The sequence below is a fragment of the Pseudorca crassidens genome, chromosome 16 (genome assembly GCF_039906515.1).
Source record: "Pseudorca crassidens isolate mPseCra1 chromosome 16, mPseCra1.hap1, whole genome shotgun sequence".
NCBI lineage: Eukaryota > Metazoa > Chordata > Mammalia > Artiodactyla > Delphinidae > Pseudorca > Pseudorca crassidens.
Genome location: NC_090311.1, coordinates 84249349 through 84270009, shown reverse-complemented (window position 1 = coordinate 84270009; position 20661 = coordinate 84249349). Strand labels below are relative to the sequence as shown.

At 48.7% G+C, this 20661-nt stretch overlaps 1 protein-coding gene and 2 long non-coding RNA genes across 5 annotated transcripts in view; 2 read left to right on the top strand and 1 right to left on the bottom strand.

The window, feature by feature from the left end:
* LOC137209460 (uncharacterized) overlaps positions 1-5928 on the top strand; it is a 60395-nt gene extending 54467 nt beyond the window's left edge. For all 3 annotated transcript variants that reach the window (XR_010936068.1, XR_010936069.1, XR_010936070.1), the window contains 3 exons: positions 785-908; positions 1988-2096; positions 4797-5928. This is a non-coding gene — a long non-coding RNA (uncharacterized lncRNA). The remainder of the gene's footprint in view (positions 1-784; positions 909-1987; positions 2097-4796) is intronic.
* Positions 3001-9466, bottom strand: LOC137209461 (uncharacterized). The gene is made up of 3 exons (XR_010936071.1): positions 9342-9466; positions 5851-6188; positions 3001-4627 (listed from the first exon to the last, which is right to left on the bottom strand). It is a non-coding gene; the product is annotated as an uncharacterized lncRNA (long non-coding RNA).
* RHOU (ras homolog family member U) lies at positions 8663-18196 on the top strand. The gene is made up of 3 exons (XM_067711165.1): positions 8663-9107; positions 10657-10715; positions 16010-18196. Exons 1-3 carry the CDS (start codon positions 8855-8857, stop codon positions 16463-16465), a joined length of 768 nt encoding a protein of 255 aa, XP_067567266.1. The 5' UTR covers positions 8663-8854; the 3' UTR covers positions 16466-18196.
* Positions 18197-20661: the final 2465 nt, after the last annotated feature.

Below are 20661 nucleotides of genomic sequence, written 5' to 3'. Positions count from 1 at the left end.
AGGAATAGTCCAGAAGAACTCAGCCCGTAGTTCAGACATCTGGTTCCCTGCCATGTTTGGGAAGTCCAGAGCCCAAGGGTCAGTCCCGGACCTGAGTGGTTGTAGTAACCTGGGGGTCATTGCTAAGAGGTCTGCCTAGAAACTGTGCATCTCTCTTCACCCCAGCAGAGCCCAGGGGAGCTGGGAGGAGGGGCAGTGTCCAAGGGTCTGAGCAGCGCAGGCAGGACTCCTCCCAGGGTGGAGAGCACAGAGGGCAAGTGATGGCAGTACCTTTAGCTGGACCAACAAAGACCCTTGTGATTTAGTTTGGTAAAGGCGATGGAAAGGACTCTCCAGACAGTGATTGCACTATGAAATGTTTTCTAATGCAACTTAAAACTTTCCAATTTTTGCTGATTAATGAACTTTTAGAATTATAGACAAAAATTTTAAACATAAAGATTGGATCATAAACGAGTCCTTATGTTGACAAAGGGACTCAGTCAGTTTATGGAATTGATTTAATGAACAGATAAACTGATTTTAGATTCGTGATGTGTAGGAATGAGGATGATATTTCAGTGGGACATATATGGATTCTGTTTCTAACTACATAAGCCTTCTCTCTACAATCCTCTTAATATCTTAATAAACATAAAAAATAGCTACTAAGAGGATAATTTTACCTCAGCCTTTAAAAAAACCTGCCAGATTGTTGTGAATTGTCTCTCTCTTTTTTTCTTCCTAAATTCTCAGGTTTTATTATTTATGCACATCTGTATTCTTCTCCCCTTGATACCACAAGACGTCGAGGCCTGTTTCTCCTGTCTTTCCTGCATGATCAGGGCCTGGGTAGTCTGTGTACCTCAGACGGAATCAGGGATCAAGGGAGTTGCCCCATCGCTCTGTTCTGTGACATGCTGCTAAAGGTTTGCTTCTTTTTTGTTTTTCTAAAAAAGAAAGCATTGTTATTAAAATAACCCCATTGCTTTGTCATCTTTTGATGGTGAGGTTGTAGGCTACAGTGAAAACCTCTCCCTCTTGAGAGTCACCAGTGGGGTGACCTTGGGTCCCTCTGAGCTGCTGTTTCCTAATCTATAAAGTTGGGGGGCAATAATGGTACATGTTTCGATTTTGTGTGTATTAAATATGACAATGCATACAAAATGCTTAGGACATCATGAGCCTCACCGGTGTGGCTGTAATTGGTTGAAGCTTTGTGATGGGGGAATGGGGAGAGTCTCTCTGGTCTCAGAGGACGGGTGTTTGCATTTCCCCATCCAGAAGCTCGTCCTCAGGCACCCCTGACTTTCTGTTGCACTTTGCACATCCCATTACCCCCACTACACCCCACCTTGCACTCTAGTTATTTCACAGATATTTTCTCTCTTACTGGGATTGTAAACTCCTTGAGGTCCAGACGCTCTAAGCGCATCTGTACAGACTGCCACTGTTCTCTTTGGTCATACTAAGTTCACGAGTGGAATCCCTCCATGCAATGACGTAGCTAACAACCGTACCCCTTTCCCTCCGAAAATCAAACCAATGGCACAATCCCGTGTGCAGAGGCAGTATCCGCCTTCTAATACATTCTCGATGCGCATGACAGAGAAAGCGGACTGCCTGCTACAGTCTCTCTTCTCAAAGACAGACTTGGGCAGCTTTGTAGGGTGTTTGGATGCGCACACATTCATTCAAAGCATTACACAGGGGCTTCCCTGGTGGCGCAGTGGTTGAGAGTACGCCTGCCGATGCAGGCGACACGGGTTCGTGCCCCGGTCCAGGAAGATCCCACATGCCGCAGGGTGGCTGGGCCCGTGAGCCATGGCCGCTGAGCCTGCATGTCCAGAGCCTGTGCTCCACAACGGGAGAGGCCACAACAGAGAGAGGCCCGCGTACCGCAAACAAACAAACAAAACACAAAGCATTACACAGCCGTTGCAAACCCAGAAGTGGATTGTGAGCCCTATTTGAATGTATGAAAATTCCTTTCTCTTCCCTGTTGTAGGATTGTGGGAGTTTCCTTGCCCTCAACCGGGAAGATCTAGAAAAGACAGATGGTTGCGGTTTCTGGAAGTGAGGAAGATAATTCTACCACTTCAGAATCACCAGCCCAAGTGATTACAGTTGTTGGGAAATGATTGCATGGCGAGTCCTTATCTTCAATGGTGGCTGAAAAATTAGAGGACATCAAGGTTTTGCAATAGCTAAGAGGGGTTTCTGAAGAGTTCTTATCATCTGCGAGGATTCGGGCAGCTGGGAAATGTCTGGCCTGGGGAGTTTCTGTGATGTGTGTTCGGGGAGGGAATTTGGAAACATATCATTTGCCGCAAGGGTCCGGGGAAGAAGCTTTTTTATGGGAAGGGTCAGAACAGCTGGGAGGGCAATTCAGAGGCTGCAGCAGGTTTAAGGGAATGGAAATGGGGGCATTTCCCTGCAGGGGAGATCAGCAACAGCTGGGAAGACCAGAGCAGGGTGGGAGGGGGGTGGTTCAGGGGGAAAATAAACAAAGACTGAGGGCAGAAAGGGGCCTGCAGTGTCGCTCAGCCTTGCGTGGTACCTGCCCTCGGCATTTGCAGTGGTTCCAACCTTTCTGCCCCGGCGAGCTCCCAGTGCAAATTTACCTGCCATCCTTCCAACAGCCCTCCCGGGGGCTTTCATTTTTCTCCAGGAACTTATGTATGTAAATCATCATTCACCTCTATTGTAATAATCTTGCAGGATCAGTTCAGCTTGTTAAAAATATTAAAATACCTATCAATAACACTTGGGCACGATGATACCCTTATTAAAAATAAATATTAGAGATGTAAAAAATGCAGTCATACTTCATGACATGTATTCCTGAGAAAGTTCTGTAGAAATAGGATTTGGGCCAATAAAGTCACATTTAAGTTTTACTCTAAAGTTTGTTACTTAACTTGAAAGGTGCACCCAGGTCATCAGCACCGTGCTATGTTTTAGCAAATAGCTCTTTAAGATGCAAATAACCACGAGTCCCATGTGATACAACTTATAGGTTTGACAGTTTTTAATCATTATAATTTTGAAATATAATGCAATTCATAAAAATGAATAAAACAAATACATGGTAAAATGAATTAGTACAAAACAAACGCCTATGTAACCACCATTCAGATCAAGAAACAGAACATCTCAACATGAGAAGCCCTGTATGGCCCCTCTCCTTTCCAATGTATAAATTATCCTCAATTACTTTGGCATCTAACACTGTTTAGTTCTGTCCATTTCTTTAGAAATGCTTTCACTATATATACGTCAAATTTGATAGTTTACACCTTTTTTTGTGTCTGGCTTCTTTCACTCCTCATTCTGTTCATGAGATTCATTACTGTCGTGGTATTTATCTGTAGCTCACTAATTTTCTTTACTAAATAGTATAACATAAATTCCCAAATTTACTCATGCATTTTACTGTTTTTGACGTTTAGACTGTTTCCAGTTTTGAGCTCTTATAAGACTGCTCTTGCACGCATGATGCGTGCACAGAAGCACGTGGGCACACATACAGAAATGCATGGCATGTATACAGAGCTGTGAGCAGAAGTCATTTCAAAGATGAAGCATTTCATAGTTGGTGGATGACCCTCCACACTCTCTTTCCTGGAAACCATGTGTCCTGGGCTGCATGGTTACCAGATGCAAGCAGCCTGGATCCCCGAGTCACCACTTGGAAGGGCGCTGCCTCAGACAGTCATTTGACCTGCAGTGGATTTTGCATGACCAAAGAATCACTCCTATGTTTCTAGACATTAAGATTTTGAGTTTATTTATCACTGTAGTGCAGCCTAGCCTAATCTGACCAGTAAAAACAATATAAACATTTTCTTTTCAGAAGTATTTTTTACAATCAATATTAATGATTGATTTTTCACATCTGAAAGTTTCATCATGTCAATGGGAGCTCTTTTTGAGTAAAAAAAAAAAAAATATTCATTCTAGTTACCAACAGGCAAGAGACAAAAGGACATCTATAGACAGGGCCCCAATTTCAACATGTTGGATAATGTCCATATGACCCCTCACCATAATGCTAACTGATGGGAGAGTCTGGGGTCTGCAATTACTGACAAGGACCCACTGGTGGGCCAGCTGGTGGTCTGGTGACATTTATATGATCCTCCCATCTTCTCTAGTGAAAAATGCCGACATTATTTTCCTTGTCAATTTTTTTTTTTCCTAGGCTGGCATCCCTGGTGGTAAAAAAGGACAAAGGAAGGGTATGGTCAGGGCTCAGTTAGGAAAACAGCCTCTCCAAGGCACAGGGGCAAGGAAGGGAAGCTTTCACGAGGTTGGGAGTTGCAGGGAAGAGGGACACAGTCACTAAGCCTGTCCAGCTGAATCTGGTACAGGGCTCCAGTTGAAGCTTTTGAGAAAACCCAGTAGCCCTGCGGACATGGCCACCAGCCAGGCCATGAAAGGGAGCGCAAGGTGTGCTTTGTGGGGGGCTGCAGCCTCTGTGGGTCCAGTGAACTCAGGCTGCTGTGAAGACGATGAGGTGGGCACAGAGCAGGAGGAGAGTAAAGGTGTGTCGGGCCCTGTGAGTCTGTCCGCCATCACGTGTAGCCATATGACAGTCCTCTACTTCCCAATCCCCAGGGAGCTCCTCTCAGTGGACAGCCATAACCTGGAACACACAGAGAAGGATGCTTTGGGGAACAGCAGCCCAGCCTCAGATCCTAGTTCCCCGACCAGGGATCGAACCCAGGCCCTTGGCAGTGAAAGTGAATAGTCTCAACCACTGGACCACCAGGGAATTCCTGAGAAGTAATTTTCTAACTGGTGGTCTCTCACAGGACATTTAAAAACCAAGGCACCGCTAAAGAAAAGAAGTTTCCTTCAGAGATGAATGTGTCCAAGATAAAGGGTGATGGCTTGAAGAAAGAACAAACACTCATAGCTACACGACCCGTTAACACGAAAGATCCAGAAACCAACCACTTCTGATTTGGTTCCCTGCTGTTACTTATTTATGGAAGATGGGTAAATAGTGAAATGTTATAAATAGTAAAAAAGAAAAAAAAAAGCTTTGTATTGAATTTGATGATGGAAATTACACCCTGGCAAAGAATGTATTAATCAGAAAATTATTTTAGCGTCTTTCTTGAATATGTCAAAAGATAGAAAAGTGAAAGGTACACAGTATAAAGTCTATTGTCATGGTTTTTACTATATTAGTTCCAAAGTATAAATTCATGATAATTAGTGCATTTGAAAATTAGATACTCTTTGCTAGTAGAACAGGTAAAAGAGCTTTACGGAAAAAATATAATAGAAAACGTGCTGGGGATAGAGAGTTTGGTGAAGCAAGGGTCATGCTTTTTTTTAGGAGATTAAGAGCAAGTGTCAGTAGGTTATTTTAACAAAGTGCTATGATAGTGATTAGGCATACGTCCATCAGTGTAAGGTCTCGGGTCCGGTGGGGGAATGTTCACAGCTGGGCTGGAGAGCCACGGAGGCACCAGAACTTAAGAGTGGAAGATTGCTTTTTGCCCACGTAAATGCCAGCATTTCCCAAATTTACCAAACCCAAGACACAAAGGAGACATTGCACCAACTATGCCATCCTGGTGGATATAGATGGGGAGTACAGGAGGGGTAAGGCATTCTCAGAGAACAAAGGAATGGTCTTTCTTGTTAATTGCTGCAGGACTCATGTGCTCTAAAAATACTTTATAAAAGCAGAAAACAGAAAACAGCAACCTACTACTTTCCCCACATGATGTAAAGTGTCGGGTATGAGAATGAACAAAATAAAGTCCCTGACCTCATGGGGCTTGAACGGGGAGACAGACAGCAAACAAACAAGAGAACGCATCATATGATTTACTGATCTATTGTAAGATTTACCGATTGACCTTACAGTTGGAGGGGCGTCCACAGCCCCGGCCTTGGTCAGCACTGAGTTCCAGGCCATCTCCCTGCCTCTGGACTTGTGTATCACGGGCTGTAGAAAAGTCTTCTCGTAGTGGGCAGTTAGTTCTGTGGCTTTTAAATAAGGCTGCAGGGGGTTGATTAAATTGGATCTAGAAAGATGGGCCAAAACGAGTGGAGTGGGACAATATTCGACATAAAAAAGGGAGCAAAGCAAAGCCGGGGGCTCCAGGATACAAAAACTACTATATGGCTAGAGGTCGGGGGAGACCCACATTTTGTAGGGCCTGAAGCTGATCACATTTGGAGGCCTTCTGTAAGAGAAAGGATAAAAATTTAAGGATAGGAAATTAGGTACAAAAATATTGATTTAAAATGAGACATGCATCACAATAAGCTATGCAATTTAAAAGGCCGACAAACACCATAAACTTCAAAAATAGCCACAAGAAAACATTTAATAAACCACCTGACACACCTCAATCATACTATTCTCCCCACATTTTTTCGCTGCATACCCTCCCCCCAGCTCTACTGAGGTCTAGTTGACAATGAAAAATTGTGCATATTTAAGGTGTACAACTTGATGATTTGATATATGGATATATTGTGAAATATTCAAGTGTGTGTGTGTGTGTGTGTTTTGCGAACACTCAAGATCCAGCTTAGCAGATACAAGCATACAATGTTGTTAACTCTAGTCACGTGGGTGTGCATTAGCTCTCCAGAATGTATTTATCTTGCATAACTGAAACTTTGTGTCTCTTGAACACAACCTCCCCCATACCCCTAGCTGCATGCCCTTTGACTACTTTTTCAATTTTGTAACGTGTTTTCTAGAGAAGAATGGAAATGTACTTCACATACAGGTGAACTTGCTGTTTGTGGTACTGCGACAGGTTTGTGTCCTCAAAAACGCAAGAATTCACATCAATTCTATTTCCCGTAAAAATGTATAGTGCATTTATAATCGTATATGCTGCAGTTAGAGTATATTCCTGAGGGGAGAGAACTTCCATTTTGACCAGGTGTAGGTGAGAGAGCCGACCCCCATCTAACAATACTATGTGTTTTATGATGGAAAGAATAGCCACGAACTACCGTCTGGCTTCAGGAAGCTATATCTAAACTCTGTGACTGCTTTGCTACTGGAACCTTCCGGTGCTGGGGAGAGTGGGAAAGTTCAGATGGATACCAGCAGTATACTGCAGAGTAGGCACGTGACTGGCGGCCATTCCTACACCTGGGTGGCTAGAAATAAGGTAACTATATGTGGGAACTGAAAACCACACAGATACATCCCATCAGGGTCAAGGCTCATTCTTTGGGTCAGGCAAGTGCAAGTTTGGCCCCTTAAACTTTGCTCCCTTGTCTCCTTCCTTCCCTCACCTTGGTCCTGGCTCTGTATCCATTAAACGCAAACGAAATGTCTCCCCAACTTTACTTTACTTTGGCTTGATCCTCAGAATGTCCACTGCCACATCACAGCTTCTCCGTATGAGAAGTTAGAGTTGAAAGAGATAGTGGGATTAATTGGTGGTGGTTAAAATATATGATTTTGAAAAATTTACAAAAACATAACCATGTGTTCACACTGCTAGGGGCCCCAGGGCCTTGGAGAGGTTCTCTGCAAATGAGGGGCCATGGATTCAAGGCTCCAGCCTCTTGGTAAATCCACCTCTGCATTCCAACTACAGCCACACTTCCAAGGCTGAGTTTATCACTGTCTTATTTTTGCTTTCAAGGACACTGGGTAAGAACTCAGGCTCTGGAGCCAGACTACTTGAATCCTGGCACTGCCAATTCCTCGCTTGTGGGACCTCAGCATTTCATCTAATATCTCTGTGCCTCGGATTTTCTCATCCTATACCCATAAGATGGGTATAAGTAATGATAAGATGACAGGAACTAGCTCATGCTGAGTGCTTACCAGTGTCTGGCACGTAAGAAAGGATCGATGTTTATTAGCTACTGTAACTTTTATTATTAGTATCACCATTCGTGTTCACAGTATGTGCCTCTTCTCACACCACAGTGCAAACCCCGAGGAGCCTTTGTGTCCGGACTAGGCCCAGAAAGGCTTCCCTGTCTTTCCGGATGGACTGCTGACTAGATGTAGAGGAAGGAGTCACAGATAAACGGATTCCCCACCACCACCATAATACTAACGTCACCACATTACATTTAAGCAAATGTAGGAATTGGGGCTATAAAGACATTTGCTGGTTCAGGGCACGCCAAAGAGAAAGTCACACGAGCATTAACAAAGGACCTGACGTTCTTTTGCTCTCAAACGACAGAATACATTACTTTGGAAGAAGAAAAATCACACGACGGGCAGCGGCTAGACATTAAACGAAAAGTTGGCTGTTAATTCAGCCTCCTTCCGACGACTGTCCCCCAGGCATTTCACTGCCCCCCTCGGGTGCAGCGCTGTGGCCGAGGAGGCCGGGACCGCGTGGAGAAGGGGGCGAGGGGCGCAGGGCCCGGAGGAGCCTGGCCGCCGGCCGCGTGGACGCAGGCGGCGGGACCGCGGGCCTCTAGGCGGTGGCGTCAGTGTCGGCGCCGGGAGGAGCTGCCCTCTGCCGGCCCGGCTCCTCGGCGCCGCCCCAATCGGGCGTCCGGCGGCCCCCCGGCGGCTGTCTGGGTCCCCCGCCCGCGGCCGCGGTCCCGCCCCCCGCGCGCCCGGCTCCGGCTCCGGCTCGAGCGCAGAGCGCGGCGCGCAGGCGGGGGCGCTGTGGGCCCGGCGCGGTGAACGAACGGCCGCCCCGCCTCCTCCCCGCGCCCGCCCCCAGCGCGCCTGGCCGCCGGGAAGCGGGAGGAGACAGCGCGGGGCTCCGCGCCGCTCGGCCCGCAGTCCTCGGCCGCGGAACGGAGCCGGCGCCGCGCGAGCCCGAGTCCAGCCCGAGCCGCCCGGCCGCCTTTGTCTGCACCTCGCGCCTGGGTCGGGGACAGCTCCCCCCGCGGCGGGCGCGGGCCGATGCCCCCGCAGCAGGGGGACCCCGCGTTCCCGGGCCGCTGCGAGGCGCCGCCCGTGCCGCCCCGCCGGGAGCGTGGGGGGCGCGGGCCCGGGGCGCCGGGGGGCCGGGGGCGCGCGGGCGGCGCGGAGGGGCGCGGCGTCAAGTGCGTGCTGGTCGGCGACGGCGCGGTGGGCAAGACCAGCCTGGTGGTGAGCTACACCACCAACGGCTACCCCACCGAGTACATCCCCACCGCCTTCGACAACTTCTCAGGTGAGCGGGGCCGGGGCCGGGGGCCTGCGGGGGGCGTGGGGCCGCGGGGACCGGGAGCCTTAACCCTGGCGCGGGGAGCGGCGGTCGCCTCGCCATTCAGGGGCAGACGGTGGGGTCTAACAGGTCGCGCCCAGGTGGCCTGGTCAGTTTCCTGGGTAGAGAAGTTGCGTCAGGTCGACGTTGCTGGCGCTGCTGCCGGGTTTCGATCGGAAGGTGACGGGCAGGTGCCATTACCTGTGGCCCGAGGGTCCGTCCTTTCCTGTTGGTGGCTCCCCTCCCGAGGGCGTCTCCACTTTTAAAGAGCCGCGGAGACGGGGGAAGAGAGTGGATTTAGTGGAAATGGCACTAGAAGCACTAGGGAGGACCGAGGTTTGGATTAAACCTGGAGAGTAAACACAGCTTCTTCCCTCCGAGCACCAACGCTTCCCCTGCCCCCGCTTCCACCGCCCCCATGGGCTCTGTTTCTGAGTCTTAGTATCTTTTCAGTGTCTCTTTAAGCTGCTGAAAGCTCTGATGTGTACAGTGCTATATCATTTGGTTTGGTAGCTATCAAGATAAAGGAGTCCTTATTCTTGATTTTTCAAGTCTTTTTGAAATTTAAGAAAAAGTTAAAATCCATGGAAGCTAGGGTGAAACACTTTCTCTGTTTTTTTTTTTAAAGCACACACACACACACACACACACACACACACACACACAAGCTTCTCGATCTTTTGGAAAGTCATGGTGGCAAGGACTTGCTTTCTTCCACCTGGAAGGCACCCTAGGTAAAACAGTGCTGTGCTACTGGGTTTCCCACCTAAACGATATTGTTTTTTTCCTTTTTTTACCTCCTCCCAACTGAGTAGTGTAAACATGTATAAACAATTTAGAAAGTTGTATTGAGACAAAACGGAGTACTTCATGCAAATAGAAACCTCAGAGCAGCGCCCTGATGCAGGCCCCTCCCCAGATACCCCTTCCCAGTGGAAAGGTGGGAATGGTTTTCTTTCCTTTCCTTTTCTCTTTTAATCCGCTCTTTGAGCTGACATGGAGAGATAAGCTGTGCCCTCTTTTATAAGCAGGACAATGCGGGCAGCCTGTGTTTGCACGTGTTCTCAAAACAAGCCACACTTTTATGATAAACCCCAAAGTCACCGAACGTTTCCCAAGGGAAAGCAGAATTATTTGTGAGATTTTTCCACTGACTTAAAGCTGCAAGGTTGGTTCCCACTTACCCCCCAGTGTTGTTTTTGGGTTTTTTGAAACAAGTGTGACAGGAAAATAAACCTTCTGGGGCTGGGAGAAGAGCGCAGGCCCTTCTGGGTGCCGTCAAAGCTTCTGGCCTCCTGCCTTCTCTGGGGCATGGAGCGAATTGCCCACCCTGCAGGTTTGGGTGCAGAAATGCCTCACAGGCCTCTTTGTTTTAGGCAAGTCTTGAATTCACTGGGGACCCAGAATAGGAGCTGAAGGGTTTGGAGTGAGAATGGTCATACAAATTAAAACTATCATTCTTCTGGAAAAGGTTAAAAGAGACCCCCCTGACAGTCCTTTTGGTCTTATTTTTAAGCTGTGGTTTCCGTGGATGGGCGGCCCGTGAGACTCCAGCTCTGTGACACTGCAGGACAGGTCAGTATCACATCGCTGCTCAGTGCTGGGCGAGGACAGGGCCTTTTAAAGCCCTTCACCCCCGCCCCAGCTGGGCCATTCTAGAGCCCCACCCCCACGTATGGCCCCTCACAGAGGGTGGTGGTGGGGACACAGAGCTCCGTGCCAATAAAACAGGGTTTGGCCCGGCTCTGTGTGGGCAGGACAGGGGAAACAGGGTCAAGAGACGTTCTTATCTTCTGGGAATTTTGGCTCTTATTTACTTTCTGGTTTTTATTAAAAATTATCAATGTTGCTTTGTGCTCATTTCTCAAAGTAAGTTGGCCGTAGCTTACGATCATTTTATTAAAGGTCAGCAAGCCAAATACTTAATAAACTTACTCAAGAAGAAGATGGAGTTCACGTCAGTAAGTGTTAATGTTTCCCTTCCTGAGCATGGTTGGACTTGCTGGGGTTGCTCCCATCCCTTGAAGCAGAGATACAGCGGCCCAGGCTGTCCTGAGCTGGAGGAATGAATGAGCCGGGACCTGATCCTTCCGAATCGCGAACATTTATTCCTGTCTTGGCCAGGCACTTAGACAAGACAGCCAGGGAGCTGGTGGGAAGACCCGGTGTGAGGTCCCCTTTGGGGTGTCCCTGAAGAGCTCCAGGGACCCCGGTCCCCCCGAATGGTGTTCACGTCACTGAGTTCTCACCGTGCTCTGTGAGGGCCCAGGGTGCCGTCTCTTGAGTTAGCCAAAGTGACAAGTTACTAAGCATGTAGTCTCCCCAGCACTTGAGAAAGTGCTGGGGTACTTTGTCGGCAGGTAAAAGTGCCCACTTCACTTCTGAGGTGTCACACGACCATATACATTGAAGAAGAAGCTGGCTTTCCAGTGTCCCCAAGAACCTCCTCCACACCAGGGCTTCTCAGTTACTCACCCACTTGGGACAGCAAATCCAGTCAGGGCTTTGTTTTTCAAACCTCGATGTGACACAAAGACTGGGCAGCCTTGATCCCCAGCAGAACGCTGGTTTGGCGGTGGCCACGGTGGCACACGTCATAGCCAAACCTCTTCTGCTCTGTCCTTACACTTCCACTGGGGCTTCCCAGTTCCCCCTTTATGGGGAGCAGAAAAAACCAACCGGTCTGCATTTTCTTGCCTGTGGAAAAGAAAAATCAAAGAACACAGGCTCTTCTAATATTTAATCTTTCTGGACGCCCTGCTGCTATTTATAATGAAAGCTTAATTGCTTTGTATAAAGATGTTTTTCCTACCTTGGGTCAGATTTTCTGATGTTTAAAATGAAGGCCGGGACTTCCCTGGAGGTCCAGTGGTTGAGACTCTGGGCTTCCAACGTGGGGAGCGTGGGTCCGATCCCTGGTCGGGGAACTAGGATCCCGCATGCCGTACAGCACAGCCAAAAAATAAAATAAAATGAGGGTCGAGTAGTGCCTCCGTAAACAGAGGCCTCCCTTTTGTAGCAAGATGTGGCGGCTGAACAGCCCGAGAATAAGACAGAAGGCGGGAGAACTCAAGACACCAAAGGGTGTGCTTATCTGGGACCCTTTAGGGAGGAGCAGGCAGCCCGGTGCAGGCAGCTGCCCACCACTGGCTCGCCTGTCAGGTGTTGGTTCTGCTGGCAGACATGGCTTCCCGGGCTGGGGTTCCCTGCCTCATGCCTTCTCGGTGCCTGGTACAGAGTGGGGCTTCTTCACGGTTTGTAGAGTGGATCAATCAATAAATGGAGTGCTGGGTCCTGGGGGAGGCAAACTTTAAGTCATGGGCTTGCTGCTCAACAGACTTACAGTCTACCTGTTAGTAGAACTTGTGAAAGAAACCAGTGAGGTTACAGGAGGAGGACAGCAAAGTCAGCTCAAGGGGCAGGATGGGTAGACCCAGGAGGAAAATCTCTGAGCAATTTTGAAAGAGGAATAGGTCTTTTACCAGGAACACTATGTAGAAATGATCCTGAATTATCAAGAAAGAATTTAATTTTTTCCTTAATAGGGTCTGTTTCAAAGTCAGGGCATCAAGAGAATCATTCTAGACGTATGTTCATGGAAAAGGTTCATAATTCGGGAAATGAAAAGGTTTTGGTGCAAGTTGGTAAGCTTTGGTTTATTTGGAAATTATCCTTCTGCTCTCCCAGCAGTTATTCTTGTTTGTTTGTTTGTTTTTTGAATAGATCCATTGTTTTATTTATTTACTTATTTTTGGCTGCGTCGGGTCTTCATTGCTGGGCGCAGGCTTTCTCCAATTGCGGCCAGCGGGGGCTGCTCTCCGTTGCGCTGCGCGAGCTTCTCATGGCAGTGGCTTCTCTTGTTGCGGAGCACGGGCTCTAGGCACGTGGGCTTCAGTAGCTGTGGCACATGAGCTCAGTAGTTGTGGCTCACGGGCTCTAGAGCGCAGGCTCAGTAGTTGTGGTTCACGGGCTCAGTAGTTGTGGCTCGTGGGCTCTAGAGCGCAGGCTCAGTAGCTGTGGCGCACGGGCCTAGTTGCTCCGTGGCATAGCTGGATCTTCCCGGACCAGGGCTCGAACCTGGGACCCCTGCATTGGCAGGCGGATTCTTAACCACTGTGCCACCAGGGAAGCCCTCCCAGCAGTTTTTTTGGTTGAGATTCACAGTATTTCTTACCTGATTAGTAAGTATGTCTAATTGTGTAAGGAATGAGGCCAACCGTCTACAGATTTGTAGAAAACCAGCTTCAAAAACTATTTGTGAAAAATACACAGCTGGTGAGATAAAGTCAGTTTTTTCCCTCTCCCCAAGTATCAGTATTTGCTTTGACCATAAGCAAAGCTGGGTAAGGTGGTAGTCCTTTCCTACCCTCCCTACTCCAGATCTGATAAACTACCTTTTAAGGGACTTGATTTGACACGTGCCATATTCCCTTCGTGTTGTCCCAGCCCGTGGCACTGCGCCCACCCCCACAGGCAGTTGTCATGGTAGCTTCCTGAGGACACAGCGACTCCAGCGACCTCCTTTGCAAAGTCCCAGAGAATGTGAGCACCGGTGGCCGTCGCCTAGGGACCAAACGCAGGTTTCACATAGCAGCTGAGAGCTGGGTAAATAACTAGAAATCGCTTCTTGTGCCTTGGAGTTTTCTTGTTGGGGGCTCAGTGAGCATGTAAGATGTTAAAAGGAGTTTTTAATGCTGTGGAAATTTCACTGTGATCAATTTCACACCACGTGAAATTGATCAGACTGAAAGAGCGTGACCAATAGCAGGTGAAAACTCTTCAGCCTTCTGAACCATGAGGCACTTGGGGAAATCTTTATACTTAAAAAAAAGAAGAAATCCGACTGCAGCTTGACTAGCACTGCTGTCCAGCAGCCTGTCAATCCCACCCGGCCCTGCCCTGCCCTGAATCCCAGGCACATCTCTGGGCCTCAGAACATGTTTCCTTGAGGGTCCATTACAGTTGGCCTTATCACACGTATGTGTGCTGCATTTATTTCAGCAGATAGCTAAGATTTCTGGTCAGCAGGATTTAATTTCTGCCTTGCTTCCCGAGTCCCTCAGCCAGAACCTCAGAGGTCTGGGAGCCAGATTGCCAAAGCCCGGTCACGAGGCCTGGGCCTGTGCTCACCTTTCTTTTTATTGGTAACGCAACCCCAGATCCAGGGCCCAGCAGGTGCAGTGACTGCCAGCAGCGCGGGCGACGCCTCCGTCCTGTGCTTCTTCCTTGCAGGCCTCCGAGAACAGAGGGAATGTTTCATTAAAAGATCCTCGTGGCTGGGCCGTGGGCCACCTGGATGGGTTTCTGTGTTTCTTCTTTCAGCACAGAGTTGGCACTAAGAAATCCAAGGCTTTTTTTCTTCTTTCTTTCTCTTTAACTTTTGCATGTAGAAGTCGGAGAAGTGGCAGTGACACGGAGAGAGGCCGTATTCCTTCCTGAGGAAGGACTTTAATACTGGTTGACTTTAATATTGTTACTTGGGTGTTGCCCCACAAACTGAAATACGGAGCCTCAGATGAGGAAAGTGAACTCAAATAAAAAGATCCAGGCTTCCCTTATCCCTAGAAAAAGGCCACAGATGCAGCATAACATGCACGTAAATAATAGCTCGTAAATAATCATATGTGTCAACTGAGCGGCAGAAACCTGGGTGACGTTTACCTTTTCCTTGCTGCTGGGAATCTGTTTGTCACCTTATGCCGGAGGATGGTTGGCACCCACATATAGAAATTTCAAATAGAAATGAGATGATGTAAATGTTTTCCTAGAAGAGAGATGAGTGAAAGCTTTCAGTTAGCTAAATATGGTGCTGCAGGGAACTCTAGGGTGTTTGATATAAAGAAACACTGATTTGGAGACAGATGTCCCTACAAGGGCTGAGGCCATGTCTGTCTGTCCCCAGCCAAATCCCCTGGAGTCTGGTGTCTGATGCGTGGTGCCTGGAGTCCCACATGCATCTCTGTTAGTGAGTGAGTGCGGCACGGCCTTCAGCAGCGTGGTGGGTGGTTGGTTTATATAATCAGCTCTAACTTGTTCCATCCAGTTCTCTATCCCTCAGAAGTTGGGTGGGTACACCCTTTCTCTGGTTCTTTATCCTCCCAAAGCTTCGTGCGTGGGGGCCTCTGGGATTCATGGAGAGAAAAGAAGGGAGGGAAAGTAAAAGAAAAGGAGGGAGGGAGAAAAAGATAAATCGAGAAGTGTTATATCCAGCAAGTGTGAGACTGTATTCACCAGTGTTGTATGTGACATTGAGAGGCACACATTCTCTGGGTCCCTAATGAGAGTGGCCAAGTCTGGGTCCTCAACTCCAGACCTGTGTCTGATTCCCATGATTCTGCACCGCGTGTGCCCTGAATGTGCCCTGGGTGTGCCCAGCGCAGATGGGATGGAACAGGCATGGCTCATCGCTGCTGTGAGGATGGGCAGGGATGGGTCCTTACAGAGGCGCTGGGTTCACAGACTGGGGTTCCCTGGAGTCAGGGTGGAGCCCCGAGGATCAGCGTGGGTACTGTGTTCGTTTTAAGAGCCTGACTAAGTACCAGAGTTGAAGGAGTGGGTCTGAGTTACTCTGTGCTGAAGCCTAGAGAAAGTAAATTTTATTTTGAAAATCCATCTAATTTAAGGACCTTTCCTATGGTAAATTGCAAGTAGGTCTAGAGCATCAAGGAAAACGTTGAGCACGTCGGGCAGGTTTCCAGGGGCTGGGAGCATTGCCCCACTTGGCAACAGGGGCCTTTTGAGGACTCTCGCTCTTCCTTCCATCCCTCGTGGGCTTTCTGTTACCTGCCAGACCCTCTCCAGAAAAACGGTCTTTGTGCTGATGAGAACTGATGTAAAAGATAACGTGTGGGTGCTTGGCTCGCTTGCAGGATGAGTTCGACAAGCTCCGGCCTCTGTGCTACACCAGCGCCGACATCTTCCTCCTGTGCTTCAGTGTCGTGGGCCCCTCCTCCTTCCAGAACGTCAGTGAGAAATGGGTGCCGGAGATTCGCTGCCACTGTCCCAAAGCCCCCATCATCCTCGTGGGGACGCAGTCGGATCTCAGAGAAGACGTCAAAGTCCTCATCGAGCTGGACAAATGCAAAGAGAAACCCGTGCCCGAGGAGGCGGCCAGGTTGTGTGCTGAGGAGATCAAAGCTGCCTCCTACATCGAGTGCTCGGCCTTGACTCAGAAGAACCTCAAAGAGGTCTTTGATGCAGCCATCGTCGCCGGAATCCAGTACTCGGACTCTCAGCAGCAGCCCAGGAAGTCCAAGAGCAGGACTCCGGACAAGATGAAGACCCTGTCCAAGTCCTGGTGGAAGAAGTACTGCTGTTTCGTATGATGCTGGTGGGGCCCCGACGGGCTGTGTTCCGACGAACTCCGCACTAGAGGCTATATTAGCTGAAACAACTCCTTTGACCATGTAGAACCTGTATAGAGAATGCGCGTGTATATGGATTATAGGAGATGCTCCAATGTATGTATCCTTTCTTGCCTTTGACCTTCTCGTTTGTTTGAGCCGAGGGATGAGATACTTATGCAAGAGATTTTTGAAGTAAGTTAAGCGTTTGTCATGACTCTGGGAATTTAGAGCTCTAGACCTTTGGATTAATTTATATCTAATATGAAAAGGCACCTCAGATCTGGGCGTCCAGAGTGAAATTTTGCCACGAGATAATGCACAGAAGAACAAAGAGGAAATGGCATGGTTAGCTGTCCCTTGATTGAGGGCCAGCTATGGTCAGAGTAACTCTTAGCTTTGAAACCTCATACTTTTCCCCCTTTTTTTTAAGGAGCAAAAATCTGAGAAAAAAAAAGAGAGAGACCTTTGCCTATAAAACCTCAAATCAGTCACTTTGGTTGTATTCTTATACCTGGTTGCTTAAGATTTAAAAGCAACCAACAAAAAAACATGCCACTAACTATGGTGCTGTGTAGACCAAAAAGGAAAAGTTGTTGATGGGAGTTTTTCATCCTGAGACCGTATCAACAGCCAAAATGCCATGAGGAGTGTAGCAAGTGATAGCTCTGTTTTCTTTAGGGAGTGATTCACGTTGAGCTCACAGCATGGTATTTGCTGTCATACACATGAGCCAAACTGCCTGAACCTCTGGTATGACAGCGCTCAGGAGACCTGTCGGGGTTGTTTCTTACCTTCTAGGCTTCCCTTGCCCCATCTTCAGGGGGCGTGAACCCTCTTGCAAGGCCTGTAGCAGGCGGATGTTTGGGGGACACAAAATGTCCTTATTTTCCTGAAGTCAGCGTAAAGGTACTTCTTTGTGTACGCACGCAAACACGGATATAGAGGTGGCCATTCTTGCTTCTGATTCAGACTTTTAAACAGTTAATGGGAAAAAATGTGGCCCCAGAAACAGCTGTGAGGGAAGCCTGGCTTCCTCTTTTAACACTTTCTGGAACAGATCTCTTTTTGATGATGCCTTGAGATGTGATTCTAGGTGTATCTTCACACATTTTGGAGCCCATGTTAAAACATGAGCGTCTCTTAGAACCTATTTTAATATGAATGTCTCTTGAAACCTATTAAAACAGCCAGTGAAATCCACACATGCCTTTCAGGGAGCTGGTGATAGAGACAGCGCCTCGTGTGGGATCGGTGGTGGCAGGGACCGCAGCACCCTTGCTCAGCTGTCTCCTCACTGTGGAACAGTCAGAAAACCACAGACTGGTGACATGTTTGTGTTCTTCCAGGTGGCGGTTTTTAGGGCTTCATGTTCTGGAGGGGAAAAGTGCCCAAAGTGCCAGAGAGCAGTTTTACTCTGGGATGGGGCTGCTTCTGAGATGCCGAGAAGTAGCTGAATGCTTCAGATTGTGACGTCAGGCTTGCAGTGGTGATGCAGATCTACCAAAATCAGTCAGTAACTGGGGAAATCTCTGTAATGCCAGCAGGTAGAGGAGTTTATCTTTCTGTGGGTCTTGTCCTTTTTATGTTAAAAAAAAAATCCAATTTGTGTTTCTTTTTACAGAAAGTAAATGATCAGACTATAGGTTAGAGGCTTCTTTTATTTCTATTAGTAAATAAAATTAACTAATATCCTTGTTTAAAAACTGAAAACATGCTGTTTATTATTTATTTTTCAATACATTGAAATTGATATCATTGCTTCCTGAAGCGTTTAGTTTACATCCTGAGTGAATAAAATTACTTCATTTGTGGAAATGCCCCAAATGGACCTAATGAAATGTGTTCGAAGCTTGGTGCCTGGCTCACCTACCCGTGAGCTTCCCAGACGGGGCTCTGCCTGCCCTGGTGTGGAGCGGGGGAGGAAGGGTTATTTGACTGGCAAGTGATTTCAAACAGTATTTTTATAGTAAAGCAAATGTCATGGAGTAAAATGCAAGTTAATTTTTAAGACTGAACACGAAACTTGAAAGAAATTTTATGCCTGTGACAGCATATGGGGCTCTTCTTGGTCCCCGGGTGGAGGGGGGAACCTTTGCCACCCTCTGCCTTTAGGGCCAGCGGTTGGTGAGGAACACCTCTGTGGTCCAGTTCCAGAGCTTCACTCGTGTTTCATTTTCAGCCCCGCTTGATGCAGCCTGTACTATTAGTGCGAAAAACCCAGAAGGTTGACACTGAGATGCAACAGGTTTTAATATGTTGCATTTATAGAAATTTATAGAAGAGTAAATGCACAATTGTACTCGAGGTTTTCCTCCATTTTTACTTCTTGGGGAAAATAAAGATTTGGGCAGAAAAGTTTTTAAAAGTATGTGCTCGAGTTAAATATAAATTTGATTCACTTCAGAGCTCAGACGTTGTTAAACTTACAGCTTGGTATCGAGGAGGACGTTTTATCAGAGTTGTGCTTTGGGAAATACCCTAGCATAAGTCCTGCGGTGTAGGCCCGTCATAATTTAACAATACAGGGTCCTCTACAACTGTCATCTCTTTTCACCATGTGTGTAGAAATGAACCTTTTGTAATGTTGATCTCTGTGCTTGACACACTTATGAGAAACCACCCACCTCTTACACAAGCCCAGAGGAGGGCAGGTCTTCTCCCCAGTTTTCTAAAAGGAACAGCAGGTGCAAAGGCCCTGAGGCAGGTTACCTGGTGCCTTACCAAGTCATACTTTTCTGTTTTTCCATCATGTGGCACGCGGGATCTTAGTTCCCCAACCAGGGATCAAACCCACACCCCCTCCAGTGGAAGCGCAGAGTTTTAACCACTGGACCACTGGTGAAGTTCCCATACTTTTCTGTTTTTAAGCGTAAATGACGTTGAGCAGAACGCTCTCCTTGAAGATGCTCTCCAGGAGGTGGTAGGAGATAAATTCTGACCTGTGGCTCTAACGGCACCTGTGTTTTCTACCAAAGAATTTCTTTGGGAGTGAAGAGAAGTTCAGGGGTGTGGAGAGGCAGGCCCCTGAGGTGTGGTGGGAATGCGTCTGTTCAGGGTGGGGTTTGAGAATTCCGAGTTCCATCTGAGATGAGCACCCTGTGGGTCTGTGTCTGTGATGGGCTGTGTGCTGACCTCCCTGTCTGTTCTAGGAGCCCAAGTCCAGGCCCAGAGCAGCAGTGAGCATGGGGTGACGCTGAGGTCACAGATACGCCTGGGCTTCCTCCTGTGGGGACAGGGCTGCCCTTCTCACAGGCCGTTGGTGTCCTGGGTGAGAGCACAGGTGCGCACATGGGGTAAACGTCTGCAGTGGCCCTGGGAGGAACCTGGGCTCCACCAGCTTCACAGTGAAGGCCAGCAGGGTTCCCCATCTGCAGGGGGTGGACAGCCTTCCTGGTCCTCTAGTGAAGGACAGGCCTGTCTCCTTCCTTCCCCACATCACCTTCCATGTCAAGGCTACGACTCTTTTGTATCCACTGACCAGTCAACCACAGTGGACTAGAAAACTGGGCAGAGAGCCACTAGAACCACTGCCCACATGTGTCCTGGAGTGCCGAAAGCCAGCCAGCCAGCCACATGTGTCCTGGAGTGCCACATGTGTCCTGGAGTGCCGAAAGCCAGCCAGCCAGCCAGCCTCCTGGCCTCCACTGGCCTCCGAGAGCAGCCTGACCCTTGCCCAGAGGCACCTGGAAGTTCCTCCTCACCCGGCCCCAGTCCGACCTCCCTTATCTGGGTCAGGCCTTCCCGGGGTACAAGGACAGAGCTCCCAGTCCCTTTAGAGGAGTTCGGGGCATCTTCACAGAGATGTTCACATGACCTGAAAGGAGATGAGGGGAGAAAAGTTTTCTAAAAGGAACAGCAGGTGCAAAGACCCTGAGGCAGAGGAATGTCTGGCATGTTCTTGAGGCCAGTGTGGGTGTGGACAGGACAGAAGGAGTGCAGGGAGGGGAGGGGGAGGGGGAGGGGGAGGGGAGAGAGGGGAGGGGAGGGGGAGAGGGGAGGGGAGGGGGAGAGGGGAGGGGAGGGGAGAGGGGAGGGGGAGAGGGGAGGGGAGGGGAGGGGAGAGGGGAGGGGAGAGGGGAGGGGAGGGGAGGGGGAGAGGGGAGGGGAGGGGAGGGGAGGGGGAGAGGGGAGGGGAGGGGAGAGGGGAGGGGAGGGGGAGAGGGGAGGGGAGGGGG